The 26,845-nt window shown below is 36.8% G+C and overlaps 1 protein-coding gene across 2 annotated transcripts in view; it reads right to left on the bottom strand.

Moving 5' to 3' along the window:
* EPHA6 (EPH receptor A6) overlaps positions 1–26,845 on the bottom strand; it is a 369,996-nt gene that overhangs the window by 60,075 nt on the left and 283,076 nt on the right. Inside the window, exons 9-12 of one of the 2 annotated variants that reach the window (XM_053970148.1) lie at positions 26,570–26,640; positions 24,530–24,655; positions 19,244–19,429; positions 4,113–4,235 (exon numbers count right to left, since the gene is read on the bottom strand). In XM_053970148.1, the coding sequence (XP_053826123.1) occupies positions 4,113–4,235; positions 19,244–19,429; positions 24,530–24,655; positions 26,570–26,640 (506 nt within the window). The remainder of the gene's footprint in view (positions 1–4,112; positions 4,236–19,243; positions 19,430–24,529; positions 24,656–26,569; positions 26,641–26,845) is intronic. The other variant, XM_053970149.1, reaches the window with a different exon arrangement.

The following is a 26,845-nucleotide window of genomic DNA, read 5'->3' on the forward strand; positions in this document are numbered from 1 at the left end:
AAGAGGGGATATCCTCTGTAGAATGTGCTTTTTGTGGAATCCAGGACAGCAGTGAGCAAACCATCCTATATCATTTCCAGTTTCTGGAAAGTAAGTGCATTCTCAATTTCTTGCATGCAATATATTTTTTGAGGTTCACAAAGGTGGGTTGTTTCATCAAGCCAAATTTCTTTGCTTCTATTTTTCCCACAATGTCAAGGGGCTGGATGGTTAACACTCACAAATTAAGTGGCAGGAAATAACTGATAGTCACACTTCATTTAAAAAGTCACATCAGGATGCCTCCACAGAAGCTCCAGAGAGGGGCTCTGTGAGTGGAACAGGGGACAATGATCCAGCTGCTGACCACAGCACGATGGGGAGATGATACTTACAGAGAGGAGTTTATGGCAAGAATAATTTTGATGGTTCTCTCCTGATAATGCAGTTTGAACGCTGAACAGTCTGAAGGAAAGGTTTGGCTACCAGAACCTTTCCATGGTAGCTCATAGCCTGGCACCCATCTCTAGATCTTGTTGACAGAAAAACTCAGTGAAGGAGTTTAGCTTGAAAGGAACAGTAGGAGAAGTATTTATTTTCCCTTTTTACCTTCCCAGCTCAGCAAGCTGAGCAATCTCTGGCTCTTCAAAGACAGCAGAGCATCATGAAGCTTCCAGCCTGTAACTTCTGTGGGCATTTGCACAACAAACCCTTCACAGGACACTTCAATCAGGAGCTGCAGGAGGAGCGAGCTGAGAGCTTCCCCAAAGTGGAGCAAAGAACAGGGTGTGTAGTTTGGAAGAGAATGTGAAGAGAGAGATGCAGCTCTGGCAAGTTTATAATTTGGGTTTTCACAAGGTGTGTGTGTGTGTCATGAAGGAAGCTTCAGCAGCTTGTGCCAGTGTCAGTGTGATGTAAATGCTAAGTGGTTTAAGAATTCTTTTTAATATATGCAAGGCTATCACTTGAGAAAAAGTACTTATTGCTCATGTGAATCCATCTGTCAGTGCAGACCTACATCAGCTAAGTCATGTCAATTTGTACTGCTAACAGGTGGAATAACAAGGAATGAAGTAATTTGTGACATAAATGATAGATAAATAAAAAGGAAGCTATTGTCGGCAAATGGGCTTGTTTTTGCAAGAATCTAAGATAAGTTTTTCAGGCCCGCTTTAAGTTTTGCTTCTGGTGAAACTGCTCTACAGCAGTGACAGATTTTTGATGTAACTATCAAATATAAGCACTATTGCATTAGAAGTTATGTCTAGGATTAAAAAACACCTACATTCAAGACAATCTATTTATGCAGAAAGACGTAATGCCTCGTCCCAGCAGCATAAATTAATCTTTAAATTGGCTAAATGAGGATATCTTTTACATGAGAGAATCTCTGCACAGTGTAAAAGCTGAATTACACAAAACTGAACATCAGCTGCCAATGCAATGGTAAAAGAAATACACTCCTCTCAACTACTGAGATGAAAGTAGAAAGGGAAAAAAGGAAACCAACAGCTGCATGGCCCTGCCAAGCTGCTTTCCAGACATGTATTTATAGCAGGCTTTCTAGTTTAGTTCTGTGTTTCATTAAAACATCTGTGGCAAATTTTGTAGAAAAAAGATCTAAAAGCATTTTGTCTTTAGTTAGAAATAAATTTTCTGAGTATTTGGAAGGGAATCTGCCACTTAGCTTGAGTTAAAGGTTTTGGTAAATAAAAAGCATCTCATGATCTTTGTTCCCAATGAGCCTAATAGCAGAATAATGCTGGCATTTTAAGTCTCCCATGTAGTTAAATTAACTGGAATCTTACCCATAACCAATATGTGAAACAATTAGGTTATAATTCTGCAGTTATTAAATGTTAAGTACCTCTGTTAGGCTTATGAGAGCTACTGTCCAACACAAGCCCAAACATCTCCACTGAATCATGCACAGCAAGAGAGTCAGTTTTGAGTCTCTTATCTCCCAGACCAGCACGGCCTTGTCAAGATTTGTTTTCATGGTATTCTTGGTTGGTTTTTCTTTTTTTTTTCCTTTTTTTAATGTGTAGGATTTTTTATTTTTTATTTTTTTATTCCTCACAAATAAAGCAAAGCTGCTTTTAGCAGTCTAGAAAAGGAAAGGGCATCCCCTGGTCATCTCTGATGAAAGAAGAGGCAATTCAGAATTCATACCATGCTTAATATAAATGTAAATATGATAAAGTAAAAAAGGAAGACTTAAATAGCAGCACTACAGGCAAAACTGTTGAGATGCAACTGCTAGCAGCAATTTCTGACCTGCACTGCAGAGCTTCATGCCACCTATCCCCCAACACGCATTCTTTGTCAGAGGAGCACATCTCATCCATTGGATTTATCACACTTCTTCATTGCCTCTCAGCTACCCAAAAATCTTCCCTTTCTTTGGGGTTGCCACTTTGCCCACTTTTTTTTTGTTGTTGTTGTTGCTTTAGATATGATCAAATAACATTTATCTCCATTATGTATCTCCATTATCTCCAAATAACATTTTTCTCCATTATCCTTGCGAGGATATCTGTTACACATCATGCAGTTGCATTTCCATCTTTTCCCATTTTCAGTGTTTCATTAGATTGAATCAGAATTCTTAGTAAAAGACATTTAATAGCAAGGAATTATGAATGACCTTCATTAAACAAACTGCATTTAAGAGTTTTAAGTCCATAAGATCAAAAGCTTTACAAGTACTCAGAAAAACAACAGTCCTGAGGATCTTACAAAATTAACTTGTAGGTAGGGAAGTAGTTGAGAAGCCAGTTCATGAATTTGAGGCCATTTGTAATTTAACAGAATCAGTGGGATGCTCTACATAACACTGTGTTCAAAACAGAATTTTATGGGGCCTGCAGTATTTCCTGCTCAACAGTTGTTTAGTTACAGGTACCACCTCATTGTGATGCTGACTGCCACAATTCCTAAGGGCTATTAAACACTCTGAGATATCCCATGGAGAAAAAAAATATGGAAAGTATTTCACAAACTGTCGACAAAAGAAACCCAAACAGTCATAAGAAAAGACATCAAAGCTGCCGACACGCTTCTATTCAAAGAAAGCAAAGAAAAAAATAATAGCACTTGAAATAAAAAGAAAAGTAAGAATCACCTTGTAATTAGAATTACTGCAGTAGGTAAAACGGGGCACAGAGAAGTACAATAGTTTCTTTTGTATAGCAAGTCAATAACATTATGCAATTTTCCAATTTTCTCCCTTTTCTTACCAGAAGAGATTTTTTTTTTCTCTTTCAAGACTAACTTTTAAGTAACACTACAGATAACACAGGATGTCCAGAAAAGATACCAGCCTGACATTAGCCCATGCACAGATCCAGTTTTACACAGAAATATGTGGTTTGGAAAGGAACTTTGATTCAGTTCTAACTATAGTTATATGTATTTACTCTTCCTTTATTACTTTTGATGGAAGATGGTGTTTGATGGCTCCAGAAGAGAAAGGATAACACAAGTAGCCTCTAATCTGTCCTCACTCATTTAAAGAGAATTATAAGAGTTCAAATAATGGTAAAAGTCATTAAAAAAAAAAAAAAAAAAGAAAAAAAGAAAGAAAAAAAAAAAAGGCAGTTTTCATGAGATAAAACTTGCAGCTACCAAACCACACAAAGGTTTCAAATACCAAATTAATAAATTATTAAGTTTTCCCTTTCCAAATTTGTTTTGCTTCCATGTTTTAGCAAGGGAATATAAATTTTTAGGGAAGAGTCACAGAGTCACACAAATTCTGAGATTTTACAGTGGCATGTTTAAAGTTCTCCTTCTTTGGTGCACATGGACATGCTTCATGAAATGGATGATTTAGAGGATACCAGGCCTTCTCTTCCAATATTTAGGTTGGCCACTTAACTGCACAGCAGTTTCCCTCATAATTTCTCCTATACATTAGTTCAGGAAAATGGCTTGTTCCCAAGAAGTTACTGTCTTTTCCATTTCCTTTTAGTTTGGCTTTTTATTGGAACAGACATCTGATCTACCTGTCTGACAAATACCGTATTTTATTTCCCTGAGATGTGTGGAGAGATGGGGCAGAGAGTGAAGGAAAAAAAAAAAAAAAAACCAAAAAAAAAACCTGATGTGTGGGAACAGGCTGGAATACCTACCAGAGGAAATGCTGGGGGGTAAAGATCCACCCCCTGCCACTGGATGTGAGGCCAGGATGCTATTTAAAAATCCCGCCCTCAGGAATCTCGAAAGAGACTTCACCCCAATGGTCGGAAAGGATCCTTTCAAAGAAATAAAAATGATCATTAATCAAACGACTTGATCTCTGGCTGACAAAAGAAGTTGACTGTTTAAAGAAAGAACAACCAAATCTCTGCGGAGTTAACGGTGGTTTCATGGGAACAGATCTCATGGAAATCAGTTAAAAGCTTTTGTTTGCTTTTTAACCAAGTCATAGAACACACAGCTTTAACCAGAAAAAGGTTTTCTGCATAGTTTGCAAATGGAAAATTCCAGCACTTGTAGGAGCAACAGAAAAATTTGGTGTTTCAACAGCAAATTGCACCTGTGGGATTATTATAATGCATTCCAATAATGCATTCCAAATGACTCCACCATAGAGGCATAGAGGTTACAATTTTGTGTTCAAATCAATGACAGACCAGTAGAGGTGAGGATATACCAGCAAAGCTGTTTTACACCAGTGTTTTAAAGCCACCTGACAAAAGTCACGTCAGGCAAGGGGCAAAGGGGAATCAGAATTTGCAGCTAAAATACTGAATTCTGTGTCAAGGCAGCTCCAGCAGTCAGAGCTTCTGTCAAACCTTCCAACACCTGTCAATGTATTGATACAGGCAAAAACCAGGAGTATGGGTGATGCCTAAAGATTTTTAGCTTTTTTTTATATATTTTTCATATCATTGTAAGTTTTTGATTTTAGGCAACATGGACATGGCCCCCTTCTGCTTTGCTGTCACCAGAAGTTCAACAAATTTTATGCTTTCACTATAATAAACTGTATATTCTTCTCATTGCCTACATGTATGGTTTTATTCCTGGAAACGATGATTATCTCATCCACCTCTTTTAAAACAAGTATTTGTGACATATCTACTGCAGTGGTGAGAAATAAAGATGCCTTAGCATTTGATTCACTGTTTCAGCTTTCAGCAGATGTACAGAGGTCTGCAGACATCATTTCAACTTCCTCATGTTAGTGCTCAGTGAGTGCCAGCATCAAGGAAGGATCTGAAATGACAGCTCTGAACATGTAACTTATAAGCACAGGCTCAAGATTCTCCCACCTGGCAATAAATCTAAACAATCAGAAAAATCTGGGTATTTTTACAAGTGCATCAAGTAAGCATCCATCCAAAAAGTTAGCCAATGGCAAGTTTGTTTTCCTCACCTTGCAGGTACTTCATATTTGTTCTCTGAAGAGACAGAAAGCATCTTGATCTTTATAGAAAATGAGAAAAATAAATGGCCTTCAACAGTTGAGATTTTTTTTCCACTAATAAAAATACATTGAGGAAGATTTTCCCTCAAAACACATGTGCACTTGCTGAATTTAAAGTAGCCTAGGAGAGCTTTGAGTTTTTTACTTTTATTTTCAAGCAAGAGTTCTAATGTTTTCTCTCAGTCCATCTGTCCTTTAAATTTGTTAGTTAGTCATGCTGCAGTCTGTGGAAAAATAATTAATTTAATTGGTAATCTAGATGCAGTACTTTTATATCTGATGGCTAAAGGTAAGTTTTCCCTCTGGACACTCAAGAGAAGTCTTTGGCATTCCTATAAAAGCGTTTCCATATTCCATGGCTTTCACTTTAAAATATTTGCAGAAATGATCCTGGACAGACAGTACAGAATACAATACAGAAAAATTCAATTTTAAAATGGAAATTGTTCCAGTAACTCCAAGATGTTTGGTACTAAACAGCATCTTAAAACATAAAGGCTAAATAATGAACATATGAAGACTTCCCAAATAGAATGTTGCTCCTGTTTCAAAATATGAATGATACCAATCATAAAGTACAGCCACTGAGTCACACACCATATGTACAGACAGACCTTCAGAAAAGCCAAACAGCTTCAGTTTCACCATTGACATTTTCCTCTATTTAAATGCTGTTAAATGGCAAATAACTCCAGTGTCCTAAACACTCTTACAATAAGTTACTTTGTTATAGAAAGAAATTAAGATAACCCCAAATTTATTTCACTTACATATTCAGAAATAAAAAAAAAAAAAAAAAAAAAACCAAACAAGGAGCAGTGAATTTTAGAGCAAGTAAGTCTATAAATACCAAGAGAACTAGAGGGCTGAAATTATTGAGGTTTTATAAGCTGCAAATAACTAAAAGAATACATACAAATATCACTTTTCTCTCACACTCAAAAGTCAGGGTTCAGTTGCTTAAGTGTAAATGGTTTGTGTCATTTGAGATGCTCTAAAAAATCTGAGACATTCCCAGCTGAGTGGCAGACATGACATGATCAGCAGGAGATTTCCACTCTGAAAGTGGCTGTAAGAGGCAAAGCAGCAGTTGGATATTTAAGAGTAGGCACTGAGTGTCATTTCAGGCAACTGAATCCCATCCAGCCTCCTGTCACCTCAGAAATGTCTCTGACTAAGCAGAACTCAGAGTTTCTAGAACAAGACCTCATTTAGTCTCTTCTAGACGTCCCAAAACACCTGAAAAGGACAAGGTTGGTGACATTCAGCCCTGACCAGTATCAACAAAAAAACTGCAGACAAATGAGAGATTAAAAGTTCATTCATCTTTAAACATGCACGGCTCTGAATTAAAATACAGCCTCAGGATGAACTTTTTTTTCAGCCCCAGGTGTGTTTTTTTCATCATGTGCACAAATGTGAAAAGGGTTTGAGACTTGATTATGTGATTTTATATTGGGAAGGGGATAATCACTGCAGATAAAGCAAATTAATTCTTGTTAAGCCACATCAATCACCACCAGATGGACAGAGCTTTGATAAGAGCTTTGGGCATTTACAGTAGTTTAGAAGTTACTCAAATATTTACTTGTTTGTATAAAGACTGATGAAATATTTTAATGAATGACGCAGGATCACAGAATGTGTAACTTTGGAAGGGACCCCTGGAGCCAGCTAATTAACCAGATTTCTTGAGAAATTATGCCATTCTGTCAGCCCACATCATACAGAGACTTGTGCTTCCCACCACTTCTGTTGTTTTCTGCAAGAACTAACACTCCTTTTTGCAGTGGCTGCACTCACACTGATGGGAAAGATCTTTCTACACGATTCTAAACTGGGAAAAAGAGGCAAGAATATTAAATAATGATTCCTCAGTGCCCTCAAATGTTTTTGTTATTTAGCAGCTTACAGTCATGGATTTATTGAGGAGAAAACCCCAACCTCTCCCTGCTCCACAGTTACATGCTATGAACATTGTGTCACCTTAACATGGGAAACCACGTAAGTTACAATATTAGTTGGAAAAGTGTGTTGAACTGTAGAAATACACAGAATAGCTGAGAGTTCATGAAATATCCACCACTTTCTGAGCCCTGTGATACCAGTTTATAACTCAATGTAAATTCTTCTGTTTCACAATAATTACAGCTAAGTGCCTGAGCTCAGAGGCAGTGGGGGAGTGCTGAATCAATTAGCCTGCCTTCCACCTTCTGCTGTTGTTCCTGGGGGAATATCATCCCACAAATTGTGGAATTTGATAGGGAATTTGATTGGTACGGTGTCCTAAGGTGGCATGGGTTTAAGTAGGATATTATCCCCCTGAGCAGAAGGTCAGGAGAAGGTGGCTGGGCAAAGGAAATCCATATTCTTAGCTCAGCTCCAGAGCACAGACATTAATTCACACCCATTTATTGGCACTGTGTGGTCACAGCATGGTCAGCCTGGAAGAACAGCCACTGCTCCCAGCCCAAATCCCATGGCCAGTGACAAAACTGTACCCTGTTCTTTGTCACTGCTGCTTTTCCTTATTTATTACTATTATTTATTAAGTATTTATTCAATACTTAATACAGATGGAATTGACTATTTCATGTGCTGTGTATTTCTGTGCTTCTAAAGCTACAAATTCAGAAGTAGCTCTCTGGCTGCTTAATTTAACAACCTGGACTGAGATGTGCTAGAGAAGTCACAACTGCCTTCTTCTATTTGTTTTTGCAAGTACCATCTCTATTGGCTCCAGCAAAAGAAGACTTTAGGCTATTGTTCCTTTCCCACAGATTTGGTTTGGGAAAAAAAAGGAAAAATGCATCTGTGGTGTATTTAATGTAAAAAATCCCATTGCTCTTTGTTTCTATATAGTCAGTCCTCTTGATGCTTTCCATGCAGGGATTGTTAAAACCCAGCTAAGAGAAAGTTCTCAGGAATCTGCAGATGAAGGCTTTGGGGAAGTGAGGGCTGGAAGGAGCTTTTGCATTCACTTTGGCAGGAAGCAAACTGGCTCTTTTCACTCCAAACTGCATTTTCAGGCAGGGTGGGCTGAACATTTAGTAACCAAATACTGGAGGACAGAATGCAGAGAGTTTTCCTGCTTCTGCATAGGGTAATTACTCAATTTTATCACTTAATGTCTGAGAGAAGACTGGCTTCTGTTATGAGCACTTCTCATTCTAAAATAAAACCTTATTTTTATTGTTGCTAGTGTTTCCTTGGGGAAGTTAGAAACAGGGTTAGAGCATTTTTTTTCCAAAATTATTTGAAATATATCCATTATGGAAAGTACTGAAACATGGTCGACTTTTCCCTCACATGATTTTATTGATTTATCCTTCCTAGACCACCAGGAATGGCACATTACTTCATAATCTTTTATGAGGGAACATATGGAAGGTTTTTATAAGGAATGACTTTATAAAACTTTGAAATTATGATGTCAGATTACAATTTTTAGAGCACTCAAAAGGCTTGACTTGCAATGGAAAAAAATCAGAAGCAGGGAAAAAATTTATCCCTGATGAATTTGTTGGATCATGTTTTCACTACATTAAGAAAACATAAACTTTTTACTTTTTTTTCAATGCAATAATCTAGAGACTTAGAATATGCTCCTAATTTATTTTAGAGCTTTTTTTTTAATGAAAGCAAAGGCTGACAGAATGGTATGCCTAAATGCTTACCCAAATAATTCATATCTCTTAGAAAAATCTAATTTTCAAGATCACTAAATTGTATTTTTTAATAGACATCACAAAATATTAGAGCATGACAAAAATTGACAAAAATTACTGTGCTTAACCCCTGCTGAAATCACAGAACACAAAATGGCTGAGGTTGGAAAGGAGCTCTGGAGGCCACCAAGTCCAAGTGAATCATGTGAGGATTTCCATTACCTTGCAAATAACACAGTGAAACTCCTGAAGGCTGAATTCTGCTCTAGGGTACCTAAACCAGCAAAACCAAACCTGCTGTGCAAAGGGAAATTTATATTCATATGTTCAGCAGCAGATTTTCAAAGGGCTGGTCCCATTTTGTTTCCCCAGATTCCACCAGAGTAGTTGACATCATACCCACAAATAATTGTGTCACCCCTCAGTGAACTTTCAAGAACTCACAGAGTCCTTTGACTGCCTTTTCCTGGTGTCTGGATTAGTTATTTCCATGCTTTTTTAGGTTTATTCTTCAGTTAGATTTTAACTCTGAATTTCCTGCAGTTTACTGGTTTGAAAATAATGAAGCATTCCTATGCTTTGGCTTCATTTCTGAGGAATAGACCCTTCTAGCCCAGCTCTTGGGGAACATATTTTCAAAGTCCTGCTTTTCTATATCAATTCTCTAATTTCTGCTCCAGATTTAAATTTACAGGGTCTTTCTGGAAACATGAAGAAGACAAACACTGGGCAGGCAAAGCTGAGACCTCCATCCCTGATGAGTTTAACTTTGAGATGCTTGTGGAAGACAACGCTTCCCTACAAACCTGCACTCTCATTTCTTGACTGGCAGATGGGAATAAGTCCAGAGGCAGGAATATTTACCCAGACTGAGACTGTTTTAGAAAACCCCAATTATAACAACTTCTGGCTTTACTTACGACTTCTCTGGGACAAAAAGCAAATGCTGAAAGAAGCTTTCAGTTCCTAAGGAGGAACTGATGTAAGTTACAGAATATTTGGGGAGAATATTAACATCCCATTTAATTTCCCTTGCTGCTTCTAGACAAACTGGTGATTGGGGGGTGGGGGGGAGTGAGGGAATTGCTTGAAAAGAGTTCTACAAACACTACAGGCATTTATTTTGTGATGTGTTAAATGTCAATGCACAGTGAAGTTCTGGTTGCTGGGAAGATTAGTGTGACAACATTAATATGATTAAGGCTTTTAACAGCCATAAAAAATGCTGTGTTGAATCATTGTAGTCTTAATGGAATAGAAAGGGAAATACTGAGCTTCTATGGAATAAAACTGTGTATGCTTAAGCTGTCTACTAAATAAGAATTTTCAGGCCCTGCTTTAAAAATAGCTTTGGCACAATGCTAAATAAGAACCTGAAATCTTTATGTGTTTATAGGGATTTATGAAACCCAGGACACTTCTACAAGTACTGCTGTACATTTGGATTTCATTATCATGCATTCATTATTAGATGAAAACAGAATACTTTAAAATCACATTTTTCATAATAGAAGAAAACAAAGCCTGTAATATCAGCCAAAACCTTTGTGATTCATTTTGTATACATCATTATTTCAGGGAATTATGAATCTATTACTAATTAGCTGAATTATCTTTTTATTGCCCACTTTTTGTTATTTTGGAAGGAAAAATCTAAGCACTCCTATAATTTGGAACTCTTTGTCCTTTAAGACAGGAAACTCCCATGTGAAATGTTGGTGGAATGAATGGGATGGTTAAGAAGTTCCATGGGCTTTTTAAATTTTCAATTGCCCATTTTCATGGTATTTCCATAAAAACAAAGATTTGGGGATTAATTTTGTACTTTATGTTTAGAAATAGCAGAAAGGTTTAATTTAATGAGTGAAATAGCTTTTCATGGTGGCATCTGAAGACAAATGTGTTCATGCAGCCTGCTGTCCAGTCTGCAGTTCTGCAGCTAAAGCTCTGATTTTCTCCTCTTTTAGCCTTGTTTCCCTGCTACAGTATGAACCAGGGCTAGGAGACACACTCCCCACTTGTAGACAATAATCAGTATCACTGAAAAAGCCTCACTGTGTTCAGTTGAAGAAAACCCCTTGGGGCTGAGTGATTTTTCTGTTGAACAAATGTAGGGTACAAATTGAGGATTCCTTTTGCTATTTCACATTCATCCATTTCAAAATTCACTGTGCAGTAATATCAATGAAATTAAGCCCACAGGTTGGATTTCCTTCCTTGTAACAAACACCACTTGACTTCCTCAAATAAAAGATGCCAGGATTAGAAGTGGAAAATCGCTGTCATTACCAGAATTGTGACTTGGAATGAACTCTTTGATTAGAAGTGGATTAAATGCTGGTTTAGATTTACAAATCTGTAAGTTAGACAGAAAATCCTCTTTGCCACTGCTCAGTGAAGGTGTCCCAGCCCACACCTGGTAAACCAAGACAAGCTGTGTTTGCTCTCTGATGGCCTGAGGCACATGGTCAGGAATTCTGCTTTCTTTTTTGAGAAATGCTGCTGACCAAAGAGAACTGTTAATTACCTCCTTGTTGGTATCAAGTGTATTCAGAGGATTTTCTCTGCAGCTCAAAGACCACTTGGTGTTCAGAGGTTTTACCATGTGGTAAACATCTTCACCTCATCTTCCCTGTGCTGGTTTTGGCAAGGGTGACTCTGCCAGGATGGATGCTGGGCAGCATTTGTTTACTTAGCCCACAAAGTCACATTTTTTCAATGCTTAGAAAGGCATTCATTGAAAACTGGAAGTGAATTGCCAGTCTTACCTGAAACACTTGTGTGCTGAACAATGTGCTCAACTACAGCGGAGAGGAAAAAAACAGAAAGGAAAGAGGGGAGATTTTCCAAAGTGGGTAAATTAATTATTGTCAGTCTAGGGAGATATTAACAAGTTTCTGTTGTTTCAGGAAGAAAGGTAATCAATTATGTGAATTCTAGCAACAGTGCAGTGATTTGTTTCAGTTTTTTACTATTATAAAAATTCTGTACTATGCTTCTCTAGATAAAATATTGAAATGAAGTCATTATCAGCTAAACTTATTTGCTTTCAAATTTTATTCAGGAGAAATTACCTTGTTAAAGTTTAGTTGAAAAATGACAATATTTACAGATGGATGTTGTTATGAATCTATTTGAGAATGCCTGGTAGAATAGATTTGCTTCTGAAAATGTGTTTACAGGATTGTCATTAATGTTTTGTGCTTATATTTAGAACATACTTAAACTGAATACTCTGTAACTTCACACTATCTATTATGATGTTTTAAAATCATATTATTTTTTTTCCCACGTTGCTTCTCTCTTTCAATTGTGTCTCCCTTAGCAGTTTTATCATCCTCTCCTGATTTACAAGCACTATGTTTATCTCTGAAGAAATGTAACATTTATGAAGGATTATTTTGTGCAAATTGAATTTCCAACAAGGAGTTTGGAAAGGATCCCAAACAGTTTGCATCTAAGTTACTTATTCTTCTGGAACCTGAACTATGTATGTATTAAAATCAGAAAGATAATTATAGTCAGTGAAATAGTTTCTTTTCCTCACATCTAACTCTCATGTTTCCATAAAATGCAATATCAGATATTTATATGAGAAAATTACCAGTCCATTTTCCAATACTACTACTTCTTGATATGAATCTGCTGTTAAAGATATCTTAAGCTTTTTGCTTTGCATTAGAAATTTGGGTGTGAGCCTTAAAGCTGTAGGAAATATCACAATGCAAACTTTTGCAGCAGAGGTTTGTATGGAGAGACTAGACATGGAGGGTTTATGGGTAATAATAAGCAAAAATATTCATAAATAATACTAAAACCCAATAATGGCTACTATTGAAAAACCACACACATTTGAAGATGAGTAACACAGTTCACATTTTAAAACAGTTATTTCCTGCTTGCCAGTGGAAGATGTAGCAGGATGCTCTGCCTGGAATGGGGTAAACCAACTTGAACTATGCCCTATGCATGCAGAGTTCTCCCCAGCCTTTCCCCATGCTCAATCACATGCCCATTTACTAGTGTGTTTTTGCCTCTATACAGAAGAACAAATGAATCTGAACTTATCAAAATAAATCAGCCAAATACAACTTGTGAATTGGGATTATTGATTGCTTTCTATACACTCTTTAACCCCCTCACTCCTCTGGCTGTCAGCTGCAATTGCCATTGTCATTTATAATTGCTCTCATCGTTGCTTTTATGGTTTTCCTGCACAGGCAACAGATCAGCCATGTTGTGCAGCAAATCTGTCAGCACAGTGCAATCTTGTCTCTCCCTGATATTCATTGATCTTCTGGTTGCTGTTGTTAAAAAAGCCCCAACCCTTCATATATCTCCTGCACACTCTAAATATCTGGCCCTTTAACTTATTCTACCATATTCTTCTTTACTTTCATGGTAAATGAAGAAATTGCATATTGTATTCAGATATTTTAGATGGAAAAGCAATAATTTCTGGTTAATAACGACTCTAATTATGAAAAATTATGACCATGCATTCCCTTCAAAAGAAAAGGAAAAAGAAATAGCCAGGCCATATCTTATCTACAGGACTTTATCTTTTTACAGCTGTTAGCAGGAATCATTTTAGTCACATATTTTTCTACTAGAACCACATTTCACGTCAAGGCATCTGAATATCTTTGAAAGTCAGGTCCTGTGTGTGTCTGAACACAGACATCTGAAGGCAAAGGACCCTGAAGAATCTGAAATCCTGTTTCTCAGCTGTAACCTATGAAAGCAGAATTATGGAATTTAGTTATGTTTGATAGTGTACCCTGGTCAGATTAAGCTGCTGTTAACAGGGTGTTACTGCTTGACTGTTTGACAATGTGCTTTTTCTTCACTGCTTATCATCCTGTGAAAGATGCAGCAGCAGAATTGACAGTCAAGATGTATGGCTTGCTAACTGCAAAAAGGGAAAAGCAGAACACAGAAATGTGCCTGATTTGAACTGCAGGAAACCAAAATGGCCCCTTGATTTTTGGACCAAAATTCTCAGAATGTAAAGCATGAAAGACAAATGTAAATTTTTCCAGAGGGTTAAAAGCTAATTTCTTCTAAGTATATGTCATTCAGGAGAACTGAGTATTGTGGATTCTTAACTTTTGCCAGCAACCTCCAACACATGGGTGCATGGTGGTTTGCATGTGTAATTTGAAATGTCCACATGGATGCATGCATGTGTAAAAATAGCTCAGGACTATCAACATTAATTACATTTCTTCCAGTACCAGTCAGGAAGGGTAACCTATTTTGCAAGAAGGCTACACTTACTTAATGTTGTCTGTGTTATGTGCACAGCTCTGACTTTCAGCTCTGTATTTTGGATGATACTTCAATAAACTGAGCTCATAAATTTGGCTAACAATGCAGGTGGTGGCTGTGGGTTTTGTGTTAATTTGATGGCCATGCCAACTCTGGATTCAGTAATGTGTTGCAATATTTATCTATGAATAAGGATACAAAGGAAAATAAAGGCAGTGAGCCAAATTAAAATTTACAGCTCCACTTTCTGAACAATTTATAACACAGATGAGATCCTGCTGTTTTGTCTATCATTATGTGCACAACTACAATAATATTTTATCAGAAAAATTCAGCTTTATGCTCAATGCCAAGTAAGGTTCCACTGGCTAATATGACACACAAACACTCTCACCACCCCAGTGGATTTTCCATAAACAACATTTAAAACTTTGCAGAATCATGCTTCCTGGGAGTACAATTTCACCATCCATGACCAAGGTAAGAATATTGTCAATATTGCCACAAAAGTGACTCAATCCTTTTGTGTAGCAACGAAATATACAACATTATGTGTACAATAAACACATGTACTACAAAATATGTCACCTTCTGAAATGGATCATGAATGTCATTTAACAGGTGAGAGAAAAGGGCAACAGTAAATTCATTACCATAAAGGCTTAAAGGCCTAGAGCACAGTGTCTTGGCTGAAAAAAGAATTCATTATGTCCTGAACTTTTGTTTAAAAAAAAAAAGGAAAAAAAAAATTAAAAAAAAAAAATGGTCAGATATTATATATGGTAAATTCCAGAGAAAGAGGATCATGTTGCTGCTTTGCCTCCCTCATGGACAAGGTAAGGTGTACTGATTTTAGGGCTTTTGTTGCACTGAATGGGTTATACACAGTAATTTAAAAAGGAAGTCAATGATTAAAACTTTAAATTTGACCTGCAAATGTGTGCCTGAAGATTTCAGAACTGCAATACTCTTTACAATTTGAAAGCCATGAAATCAAAACAGTGAGGAGACAACAAGGGAGTCATAAGTGTCATTCCAAAGCCAGGCTCAGTGTCTGAGGATGTGAGTTTACACAGAACCAGAGGTCTGGGTGCTGTCTTCATTTATCCTCCTTTTGTGAAGGGACTATTTTGAAAATCCTTCTGGAAAATACAAATGTACATAATGCTGTCAAAGAAAATGAATGCCTTAAAAAGATTCCTCTTGTACACGTGATCGGTACAAATCCTTCAGCAGTCAAAATTTGGAATGGGAACAATTCCTCAGAACTAATTTCCAAGAATTGGAAGTTATTTAGGGTATTTAGGTTATTTACATTCAGATTATGAATGTAATAAAGCCCTTGCATGCATTGATATTTTTTACATAGTACTGATTTTTTTACATAGTACTGTATTTTTTTACATAGTACTGATTAGGTTTTGCTTTAAACTATTGTGTAAGGCGCTGCCAAGCAAAACTAACTAAAGATTCCAGTCTGGATTTCTTCCAGTACAGTTACAATAGTCAGGGACCCTTTTGTAGATATAGTTACACAGCCTGATTTTTTTTTTAGGCATAGCTTTAATTTAATTTATAGACTTTCCATGGAAACTCTTCAACGTGATGTAGAAATGAAGATACATCTTACTCCTCTAGAGCCCAGCTTTCAGTGTTGGTCGCATGTGTATGCACTGGAGAAGGAAATTATTGTTCTTATACCTGTTTATGAAATAGCAGCAGCTTGGCCACAGACATAAAACTCACCTGAGCATGCCCTGGCACACCCAAAAGAGCACCCAAAATTATCACTGTGCTAACATGGCTTGAAAGGAAACATGGATGATTTTATCAAGTGCCCAAGCATCTATGATAAATTTGTGAGGCATTCAAGCAGTCTTTTATGGCAAACCATGCAAGGAATGGTGTTGCTGTAACAAAACCAAACAAGAATAAAGTTTCCCCTGTGACTTCTGGTTAGCAACACAAGTGGAACCAGATTCTGTGCCATGGTGTGTTTGCCTTGGCCCAGCAAATTGCCCTTGAAATGAACTCCCTGCTAACAGAAAGCTTGTGCTACAGCAACTGTTCTGCTTACTGCTCTCTGTGATTAGGGATTGCAGCTAGGGCAAATGAGAGATGAAGCCATGAGAAAAGGGAATTAAAACTCTGTTTCAGAGCTACTTTTGAGCAGGCTAAGTTTAGCATTTCTTTCCTCCCCTACTGTACATGTTCCACAGCAATTTTGAAAACAGTATAATTTAAAAGTTAACATTTGCTTAGCTGGTAGCACCAGATAAAAGCTCTCGTTTGCAGTGAGCAGGCAAATTTGTTATTGCCCCAGTCAATAGCTATTGACCTGGTACAGCACTTCTGCTTATTACAACCAAATCCTTTTTCTTTTTTGTTCAATAGTCAATGACACTGTAATGGAAGGCACTGCTTACAAACTGATGCAAGATCTATCAGCAAGAACTAGAAGTTAATGACTAATGGTTACACAGAGGAAAGCATGTGCTAAGAACAGCAGTACACATCTATTAATCAAATTTACTGCATCTGATGTGCCTTTATAGCTTAGTGGAACTGCAATGCACATTAGATAAATAGTTTCTGTTGTTATTAATCAAGGTCTTAGAACAAAACACCTTTTATTAATGCTATCAATGCATAAATAATTTGGCTAGGACAAAGTTTTGTCTGACTTTTAGAGCACACCTTTCAGTAATATGAAATTTGGATTCTGTGATCCTAGACTTAGTACTTTGGCAAGGCAACTGCTCTCCTCCAAGCTGAAATCATATTATTCTCTAAATACCCCAGATGGGGCAGTATAAATGCAAGGCAACGCCCTAAAGACAAAATGGGAAGCAGGGTGCATGTGTCCATGGCTCAGCCTGCTTCAGGCTCCTTCCCTGTGGCAGAGCAGTGCTGCACAACCCTGTCCTTTACAATTTATGTGACTTGCACTTTCTGTGCTTGGGGTGAACTCTGCTCATAATTCACATAGCCTATTTTCATTCTATAATTATGGCTGCATAACTGTTTTATTTTTTTTTAATCCTGCCTGATACCAAAACATTTTCTTTCAAAGTTCCACTAATTATTTTATATCTGACAGATGCATATTTTTAGACAACAGTGTGACTATAACAGTAACACCCACTATTTTTATACTACCTTCAAACAAACATTACAAAACCTTAATGAAGTTTGTTGACTCCTTGATGAAAAGCAGAACTGCTAATGATGAATTTTTGGCTTATAGTTCTCTATAATCTTTCCTGTACAACACCTAATACTCTAATATTGGAGCACTGATTTATCTGTTTGTTTCTCTTTTCTGAATGCCACTTTGATTTCTCTCTAGATTGATGATGAGGCATTACAGAAAGAAAACTTCTTCTTTACTTCTTCTTAAATGTAAAGATTAAACAATCATGCCATTGCCAAGGACATTATTATACTGTACTCCCTGTGCACCATTTAAATGGATTTAAATAATGCTCCTAAACCACAACATTTTGCCTTTTCCAGATGAGACACACCCTACAAGATCCACCATGTGGATCCCAACCAGACCTGTGATACTGATTCATAAACCACCCCTGCTGGTGAACACTGGTGGAATTTAATTGCTGATATGCTCAGTGTGAAGCAAGAGCTAAATTCACTTAAGTTCCTACACATTTACATCTCTTGACAAGATCTCCAGTGCTGCTCAGCCAGCATTTACTTGTGTTCCTGTTTGTTGCCACAGAGCTGTTACTGACAGGAGAGCAGTGGAGAGACTAAGCTGTGTCTTTCCTGCAATGCAATGGGTTTTGTTAGTCTACTAACTAAACATACCTAAAAACCAATAAATTTATCCTTGCAATACTCATGAGGAAAGAAAAATATCATCTTCATTTAGAACAACAGAGAGACAGATTTGAACATGGTCATGTCATTCCACAAATCTACTGAAATTCCATTCCAACAACACAAGCTCAGGAGCTAAACTTTCCTCTTTGATCTTAATTTTCCAAACATAGCTTTGGATGTTGTAATGAAGCGAAAACAGGAAATATTCATAACACATTTGTTGTTTTTACTGTGATGGTAGGAGGGCACTGCATTATAAACACACTTCCCTTTAAAAGAAAAATATAAGTTCTGCAAATGAGCAAACAACATGGCTTGGTTAAGACAGTGATTAATTTTGGAAAGAATGTACCATGAGATTTTTTTACTGCAAGAAGTTGCCATTGAGGAAATTATATGCACATTAATTAGACTTCTTAATAGTTAAGTGACAGCTAGATGTTTCAGCCTTTCAGAAAAGTCCATAACACCACTAAACCTGCTGAATTTCAGAGGTAAGGGATCTCTGTTGGCAGCTGCAACAATTATAAGAAGTAAAACATTTCAAAGATTATTCTGTAATTTTAGTCAATCATTTTCAGTATACAACAAGCTACAAAGAATTTACTTTTTATTTCTTCAAAACAGGAAATTCATCTCTTCTGGTACCCAAATCAGTAAATCTCAATCAAATAAATAATGAGCAATTTTGCAGAAATAAGATATTTTACAAGATGACTTGGCTTCATAGTCAGCTCAGTTACATTTGTGGTTTTCTCCACAAACTCTCCATTCTATTTCATAAGAACCTGTAAAGACTTCTCTTGAATGAAGGTAATTGATATTAAAAAATGAAAAAGAAACATTTCACATTGAAAACAGACAGGCTATGCATTTCCTATTATGATCCCAAATTTTGCAGTATTGACTGTCAATGACTTGGAAGATTTCTGAGAACTGTAACCCATACTGAACAAGGAAATAATGCTTAATTCCAATACTAAATGAGACAGAATGGGAAAGCCAGCATACAGCATAAAACAATTAAGGAAAGGGATTAGTGACTTACTTTTTGTAACGACTCCTTCAAGGCGAATGATATTTGGGTGATCAAATTGTCCCATAATACTCGCCTCCCTCAGGAAATCTCTCCTCTGCCTGTCCATATAGCCACCCTTCAGAGTTTTAATGGCAACAGGGATCTCTCTTTTTCCTGGTGTCTTCAGACGTCCACTGCAAACTTCTCCAAACTCCCCTTAAACAGATAAAATATCTGTTGAGTAACTCACAGTGCCTGTACAGAGAATATTCAAGGAACTCACTCATCCCAGAGAAGTGGATAGAGAAATAACTGATTGAATATTCAGGTTTATGAGTGTCATCACATCCCAGAAAATCAAAGTATTCAGCAGCACTTCACAAGAAATGATCACCTTTCCTTCGTGCCACAGCAGAGATCAGGGGGACCTTTTACTGAGCCTGCAAAAGGCAAACCTTCAGCCCACCCCACTGAGATTGAACATTGGTATCAACATGTTTGGGATATATAACTGAGGAAGGAATGCAATGACATTTGGATTTTTATTCCACTGATGACAAAATATCGATGTAAAATATCTATTGATAGAAATATTTATCTCTAGGGGTGAAATGCACTAAGACCTACATATTAAGAAAAGCCCTGAGACTATCAAAACACTTGACTATCCTTCATCTATAGAAGCATTTAAAAAGTACTTTATACTGTTATGACCTAGAAAAGCACTTGCATATGATTTATTTAAATGGACTTCCACACCAACCTGAAATTAATTACATATTTCCCTGTTCACACAGCCAAAGGCCAAAACTCCCAGCAAATCTGGAGTTGTGCAGTGAGAGGAATCTCAAAACTTGTTTCCCTTGATGTTTCCCTGTGTATGTAGGGCCTGTAAAGGATGTGTGTCTCCCTGAATTCTCCTTACACATTTAATAATTCAGTTTGTATGGAAATCACAACTTTCCTTTGATCTTGAAGTCACCTAGAAGTTATTTAGAGCCCCTACCAAACATCCTCTTGGATGACTGCAGGTCAGTTTTCAATGGGTCACAAATCAGTAAATGAAAAACAATGTTCACAGAAATATTTCAAAGCATTTCTCAGTACAGGTTGCTTTCACATAAAATCTAAAATTTTTACCCCAGTCATTTTGGAATCAGAACTGCTAAAATCCAAAAAGCAAGTAATGAACAGATATATATTTAACTGGGGATTTAACATTGCATTGAGTGCTGTCTGCATTAGTATTCCCTAAACTTTAAGGACAGAAGTAAACAAAATAAAGGAGCTGTCTTCTGTAACAATGCATCTTCTGACATGAAGCAAATCTAGAAGTGAGGTACATTAAAGGCACAGCCTTCACTTCGAAAATTTTAAGTCCCTGATGTTACAGGATTAGAATGGATATTGTTTTATTAGGTTTTGTTGCTTCCACTAAAACAAAGCAAAGTTTTACTATCTTTAAATCCAGGAAGAGTGAGATTAAAAGAACAATTTCATAGCTTGTCTTTCACTTCAATGACAGGAGTACAATTAACACATGCTGAACATAACCTCTGAATAAATTAGCAGCTTCCTAAACAGCTAAAAAAATCAAGTGGTCCCAGGTCTTCCTTGTACAGTTCCTCCCACCAATTTATTTCCACTTAATTTTAATAAATAAAGATGTGTGCAAATATAAGATATGTGAAAATATATGTCTTTAGAGTGATGCTCTGGGAATCTTTTGACAAAAGGGGAAGTTGTGTGTGGATTTACCTACATGATTTTGCCCCTTTTACCTTTAGAAGACTTTCCTTAAAAGCTTGCTTGCCTGACTACTTGCACTGAAAAACCAGTAGATAATTTGGACCTGTAAAGTGCTCCCATAAAAAGAAGTGATGAAACCTGAATGTTTTGCAGGAGACATGGTGTATCAATCTTCTGTTCTGTGACATGTTCAGCAGGACCAGAACCCTCCTCTAAAACCATGACCTTATTGCATCTTGATGGTTTTTGAAGCTTAAATGCCTAAAATGAGACATTTTTCCAATTCTTTCTCTGGATGAAGCAGTGAAAAGCAAAAATACCAGAGCCTTAATATCAGATTTTTAAAGAAATTCTGTGACCAATAAATCTGCAGAATTGTAAAATCTCATTTTAAGACTAATTTGTAAAGCATAGGTTATAGACTAAACCATTTTGCTACTACAAGATTATACAAGAATATTACAGCTTCAGAATTTCATAAATAATGACATTCATCCCTCAGGGACTGTAAAAGGCTGTTGCCAAGTGCTTTTAAATGAATTAAACTGAAAGAGGCAGCTGAACAACTTGCAATTCCAAGATTTATTATCTGTACAACATCCGAAGCAGGGGAAGGAACCCCTGTTTCTTTTACTTTTATTTGGATGCCTGATTTGGAAAGTTAGAAAGAAATTTCCCTCCCCTTGGATTTTGGGATTGATAAACTGGTGAAGACAAAGACTACCAGCAGTTTTTTTGTGACATAATGTCAAACTTGAGATCATCAGCTACAGAACAGACAGAAACTTAAGGTGTATAATAACTTCTGTTTTAGACTAGATGGACATCAATGATATAATTTAAAGCATTGAATTATTTACACTGAGGCTTTGACAAGATTTCACCCCACAGTAGCTTTCCTACACTTCTGTTCAGATAAAGAATTTTCGATGTTTTTAACGTCAAAGGGGAATGGATTCAACAAAAGGGTTTTTTTAAATCTAAGAATCTCATTCTCACTGCTCAAGTTTGAAGATAAACAGGATAAATGTTGACCCTGCAGCAGCTGAGGTTCATGACTGCATGTGTAATAAGTTGAAGCCAAGAGCCAGATGTCAATGAAGTCAACATTTTCCCTTGCTCCAGGGAAAAGGCTGATCACAACTAGAGGACAAGATAGAGTCCACTGCCTGTACAGTTCTAATAAAATGTAAATAATCTCTGGTTTATTAACAGAAACCTCATCCACCTTACTGTATATTATTCAAAAAGGAGCTAATTGAGCAGTACTAGAAATTTAATGTGTGCAAACCACACGTCCCTTTTTGCATTCAGCAGGGCATATGTGATACTGGAAGCGAAACAGGAGCAGTCAGTCACTTAAAAGTCTGATGTGCAGCCTGGTATTACTGCATGGGATCAGAACAAATGTCTTACAGCACAGACAGTGGCTGCTGATAGAACTGAAAGGTCACAGCACCAAATACAGCTCAACTCCCTTCCCCATTTCAACCTTTGCACTTGTGGGAGAACTTGCAGGAGATGTAGGTCATGCAAAGAATATTGTCTGCTCTGGGAAAAACTGAAGAGTTGGTCTCTTCCTCGAGTTTCAACATTTTAACAAAGAAAATAGGAGGATAATTGTAAATTTTAAGACAGACTTGACAAGTTACCTCTGGGAATTCATTCCTTGAAGAGGTGCTGAACCCTTAAACCAAACAAGGAGAGATGGGGCAGAAAAAAGTGCAGAAAAATTACCAAGTAATTTAAAGTATAACTTGGGTACAGAGTTAAGTTGGAGTTAAGCTGAATAAAGAAACTAACTAAAAATACTTGCCTTGAGTGTCACAGCCATCAGAACTGCAAGTAGTGAAGTATCAAGAACTTTTGGACATGACTTTTTCCATTGAAAAAACAAACTGGAAACTGCTTTCAGGAAAAGAACAGTTTTAAAAATGTCATGACCAGAAATGCTAGAAATTTTTTTTTTCAAGTATTTGGGATTTTCCACTTTGGCAGTTTCAGAATGAAATATTTTGTTTCTTGAATGGAAATATTTTTTGTTTGAAATATGAAAGTTACAGAAATTAAAAATGAGAATTATCGGCCAAAATATAATTTTAAAACAGAACAAATTTAGAAGTGAATCTATTAATTGACTTGTTAAAAGAGAAGATGTTGATTTTTGGTTTCACTTTGGGGAAAATTGTAAATATCTTTAAAAAGTAATTATCTTGTGATAAGAAATCCATTTTATATCCAGTTGAAATGTGTAACACATAATTAGAGAGAATGCATAGAAATCTTTAGGACTGCTGAGAATTATACTGATAGGTTATGTTCATAAGCCTCTACTATATGAAGCCTCTATATAAAACAATATAAAACTATGGGAATTTGTACTTCCCCTGCCTCAGCCATGGTATTTAACCTGTATCTTGTATGCATGGAAATGGGTTTAAATTTCATTGTAACCTGTTTGCAAGTCCTGTTAGGTGAGTATTTTTGAAGTTGACAAATTATCCATGTAATTTTAGAAAATAGAAACCATAAAAATAAACCCCATAGATGTAAAATATGTCAAAGCATACACTTCCATGCATACAAGAAAGCAGAGAGAGAAGCTGAGAGAAGAGATTTCATAAATGAATTAAACTGAGATTAAGGACACAACTTTAACCTGAACTAAAACAAATAATCCTTGCCTCTTGTATTCAACTGAAATCAGCAGTTACACAGATGTGGAATGTAGCTCAATCTGCTTTATAATCTAAGACATCAATATCTATAGTGTGTCTGAAGAAAGGGAAGAAATAGAAGAAAGCAAATTGAATGTTCTCTGCAGAGGTCAGCCCTCTGGGGGCTCTTCCAGGCTCATAATTCCAGAGGTGCACAGCTCCAGCTGCAGATGATGTGGAAGAGAATTTTATCTTTTACTTTCTCTCTCTCCTGTCTGCTACCAGACATGGTTTTATTTATGTAGGATTATTGCACAACATTTTCTAGTGCATACAACACTTCTTAGCAACACTGGGGATACTTCCATGGTTATCAGTGTAGTACCATATCATTAAATGAGGGGTTTAAACTGAAAAATATCCTTCCTTTCTGGAGTGATTAAGATACATGAAACAATATAAAAAAGAAGGACTACAGGGCATCATCTTTCATACTGTCTACATCTTATCAACACATCTTCCTCTTTTCCTTCTCTGCCACTGATCCATCTCTAGACAGAAAAGCCTATCCCAAGCCTGCCTCTCCTTCTCCTCCCTCACACTCCTCCAGTTCTCTATTTAAGAAAAAGTTTTTCTCAGTCTTCTATATTCAGAATTTATATCCCCATAGAAAGGGATTCTGATCTAATTTCACCCTCAGTGCCTGAGAATACATGACAATAACTATGGCACATGCTGAGTGACAGTGTTTTGAATACATCTGGAAAACAAAACAAAATAAAAAAATCCCAAAGAAACCAGGCAAAAAATCAGTCCTACACAAAAAACTGATAATGAATTAATTTCCTAAATCTTCTGAAAAGCAGTATTGCCATGCTCAGAGATTTTTTTACAGTAGGGATAGTTTTACCTGCCCCAATGACTCTTTCAATACGAATTCTTGAAGGATCAATCTCCTTGGCAAACTCATGGACAGCAAGAGATGGGTCTTCATAAGTGTCTGGATCTATGTATGTTTTAAGTCCTGGGAAATGTACTGCAAGAAATAGAGAATAATAGGAATCAGGAACGTCTTGACATTCATGCATCACAATAGTTTTCTTTTCCTTTTTTTTTTTTTTTTTTTTTTGACTAGGCAATTGAAATGACTGAAAATAATATATTACATCTTCCAGGTTTAAAATTTCAGAAGCCACCAGAAGAGCTGGTCACTTGTAGAAGGGTCTGCAGAGGCACCAAGTGAGGGCTCAATGATATGGGGAAAAGCACGGTCTCAAAACAACAATGATTATTGCCAAAGCAGTTTAGCTTCCCCTTTGCTGCTCCTTGGGCAGTTGAGGCAATATGCCCTTTATTTTGAGAACAGTTATTTCTACTTCACTCCTTTCATTTGGGAGTGGATGGCTGAACATCCTGTTTTGCCAAACAGGTCAAATCTTTGAGTTCCTTTTCTCTCAGGATGAGTCCTGGAGGGCTGTGCTCCTTTGTTCTCTTCTGATCAGCTGGAACAGCCAGAGAGCCAGGTGCAAAGATGACAACAAAAATATCCAAATCCATTTTCAAGATAATTTCTGTCTGTTTCCTTGGAGATGACCATGGCAGTAGTGGGCTGGTGCCAGATTGCTTTGGCAGGCTCCAACAAGCTGTCATTTCCTGGCATGGCTGATATCCCTTGTGTTCCTGAGTATAGCACGTTCAAGAGCTTGTGTTGTTTCTTCTGGACTATCTGGATGGGAATTCTTTTAGGCTGCTGCCATATCATGATTAAGTTCTGGAAAACTTTCAATCCATTATCAGAAGTTGATGCTAATAATCCATCAATTTATCAGGATAAAAAGAGGCATCTGCAGCTGGGTCCAGAGAATCCCTTTAAAGAGAATGAAGCATTTCTCAGCCTTCTTTCTCCTGTCAGTTAATAGCTGAGTCTAAAACAGTAATTCCTCTTTATTCTTGGTTCTGTGGAGCACATATATGAGTAGAGACTCACCCCCTCTAGTGTGATGCTGAGATCACTACAAATGAATAAGAAGGCTCTGAGATGAAGCTTTGTGTCAGCATGAAATACAGTCATCATTTACCCTGGCCTGAAAGACACTGAGTGAGGCTTTTTTCAAATTCAGTCATGGTCTCAGAGGCATATATCAAACTCTCCAGGAGGAGGGTTTTTGTCTTCTTTTATTTCTGGCCATGCCTGGAAACAAATGAGAAAACCATCTTTCTAGGCAGTACACTTTATGGGCAAATGTGCCCTTTTCCTTGACAGAAAGAGACACTTGGCTCGATATAGTGGTGTCACCCAAAAAAATATTTTACTTCTGGTAACTTCTGTATTGATCATAGCATTTCCAGAGATGTTATCAAAATGATGAAAGAATAAAATCTGATACCCTTTGTGCAATACCCTTTGAATAAAAAAAAAATACATTTAAATTGCTACTCTAACAAGAAACAGTAAGGCAACTCATTTAAAGTAGGTAGCTAAACTAAGTTATATAAACTAATTACTGCCCATGAGAGATCACCAGGATTTTCTCTCACTGTACTGATCAGTGAGCAGGAACATGAGGGAAGACAACCCATTCCACTTCTTATTTCTTGGGTGGCTGGAAGTGTAGATCCCTAAATCCAAAGAGAACTAGATACAAATAAGTCATACAGTCACCAGGAGAAGAATTTTGAGGCAGAAATTCAGTACCCAGAACAACTGAGAATTCAAAGAAATATACCTGAAAACCTGCTAAATATTATTAGCTGAATACCAAAAAACCCTTTAATAACTAGAACCGATTTAGTGAAATTGCAAACAAAAATAAAGACCATTGATGATGCAGACAATAAGGAACTACTCAAATAACCAGATTAAAACACCAAGGGCAAAATTGTTCACAAAGCTGTGGACTTTCTTCATTTTAAACACAATATAAATATTATATAATGTTGAACTACTTACAGTGTCCATTTTGCAAATGAGCCCTTCTTTTCTCCTCAGATTTCATTTTGGCCTTTATGTACCACTGGCATCTTTCAAGAAAAACAAGTGAGGTTTTAAATAAAATACTTGCCACGAATAAAACAGATGTACACTGAGTTTTATCTGCAATTTTATGAAAGCCAAATTCTTTGCATTTGGAATATATATTTACTTATTAATCTAAAGATGGAAATATACATGATGAACTACAAACAGATTATATACAAAGAAAAACAGATCATGGTTGAATGATTA

Source organism: Vidua macroura, chromosome 2 (assembly GCF_024509145.1).
Source record: "Vidua macroura isolate BioBank_ID:100142 chromosome 2, ASM2450914v1, whole genome shotgun sequence".
NCBI classification, from domain to species: Eukaryota; Metazoa; Chordata; class Aves; order Passeriformes; family Viduidae; genus Vidua; species Vidua macroura.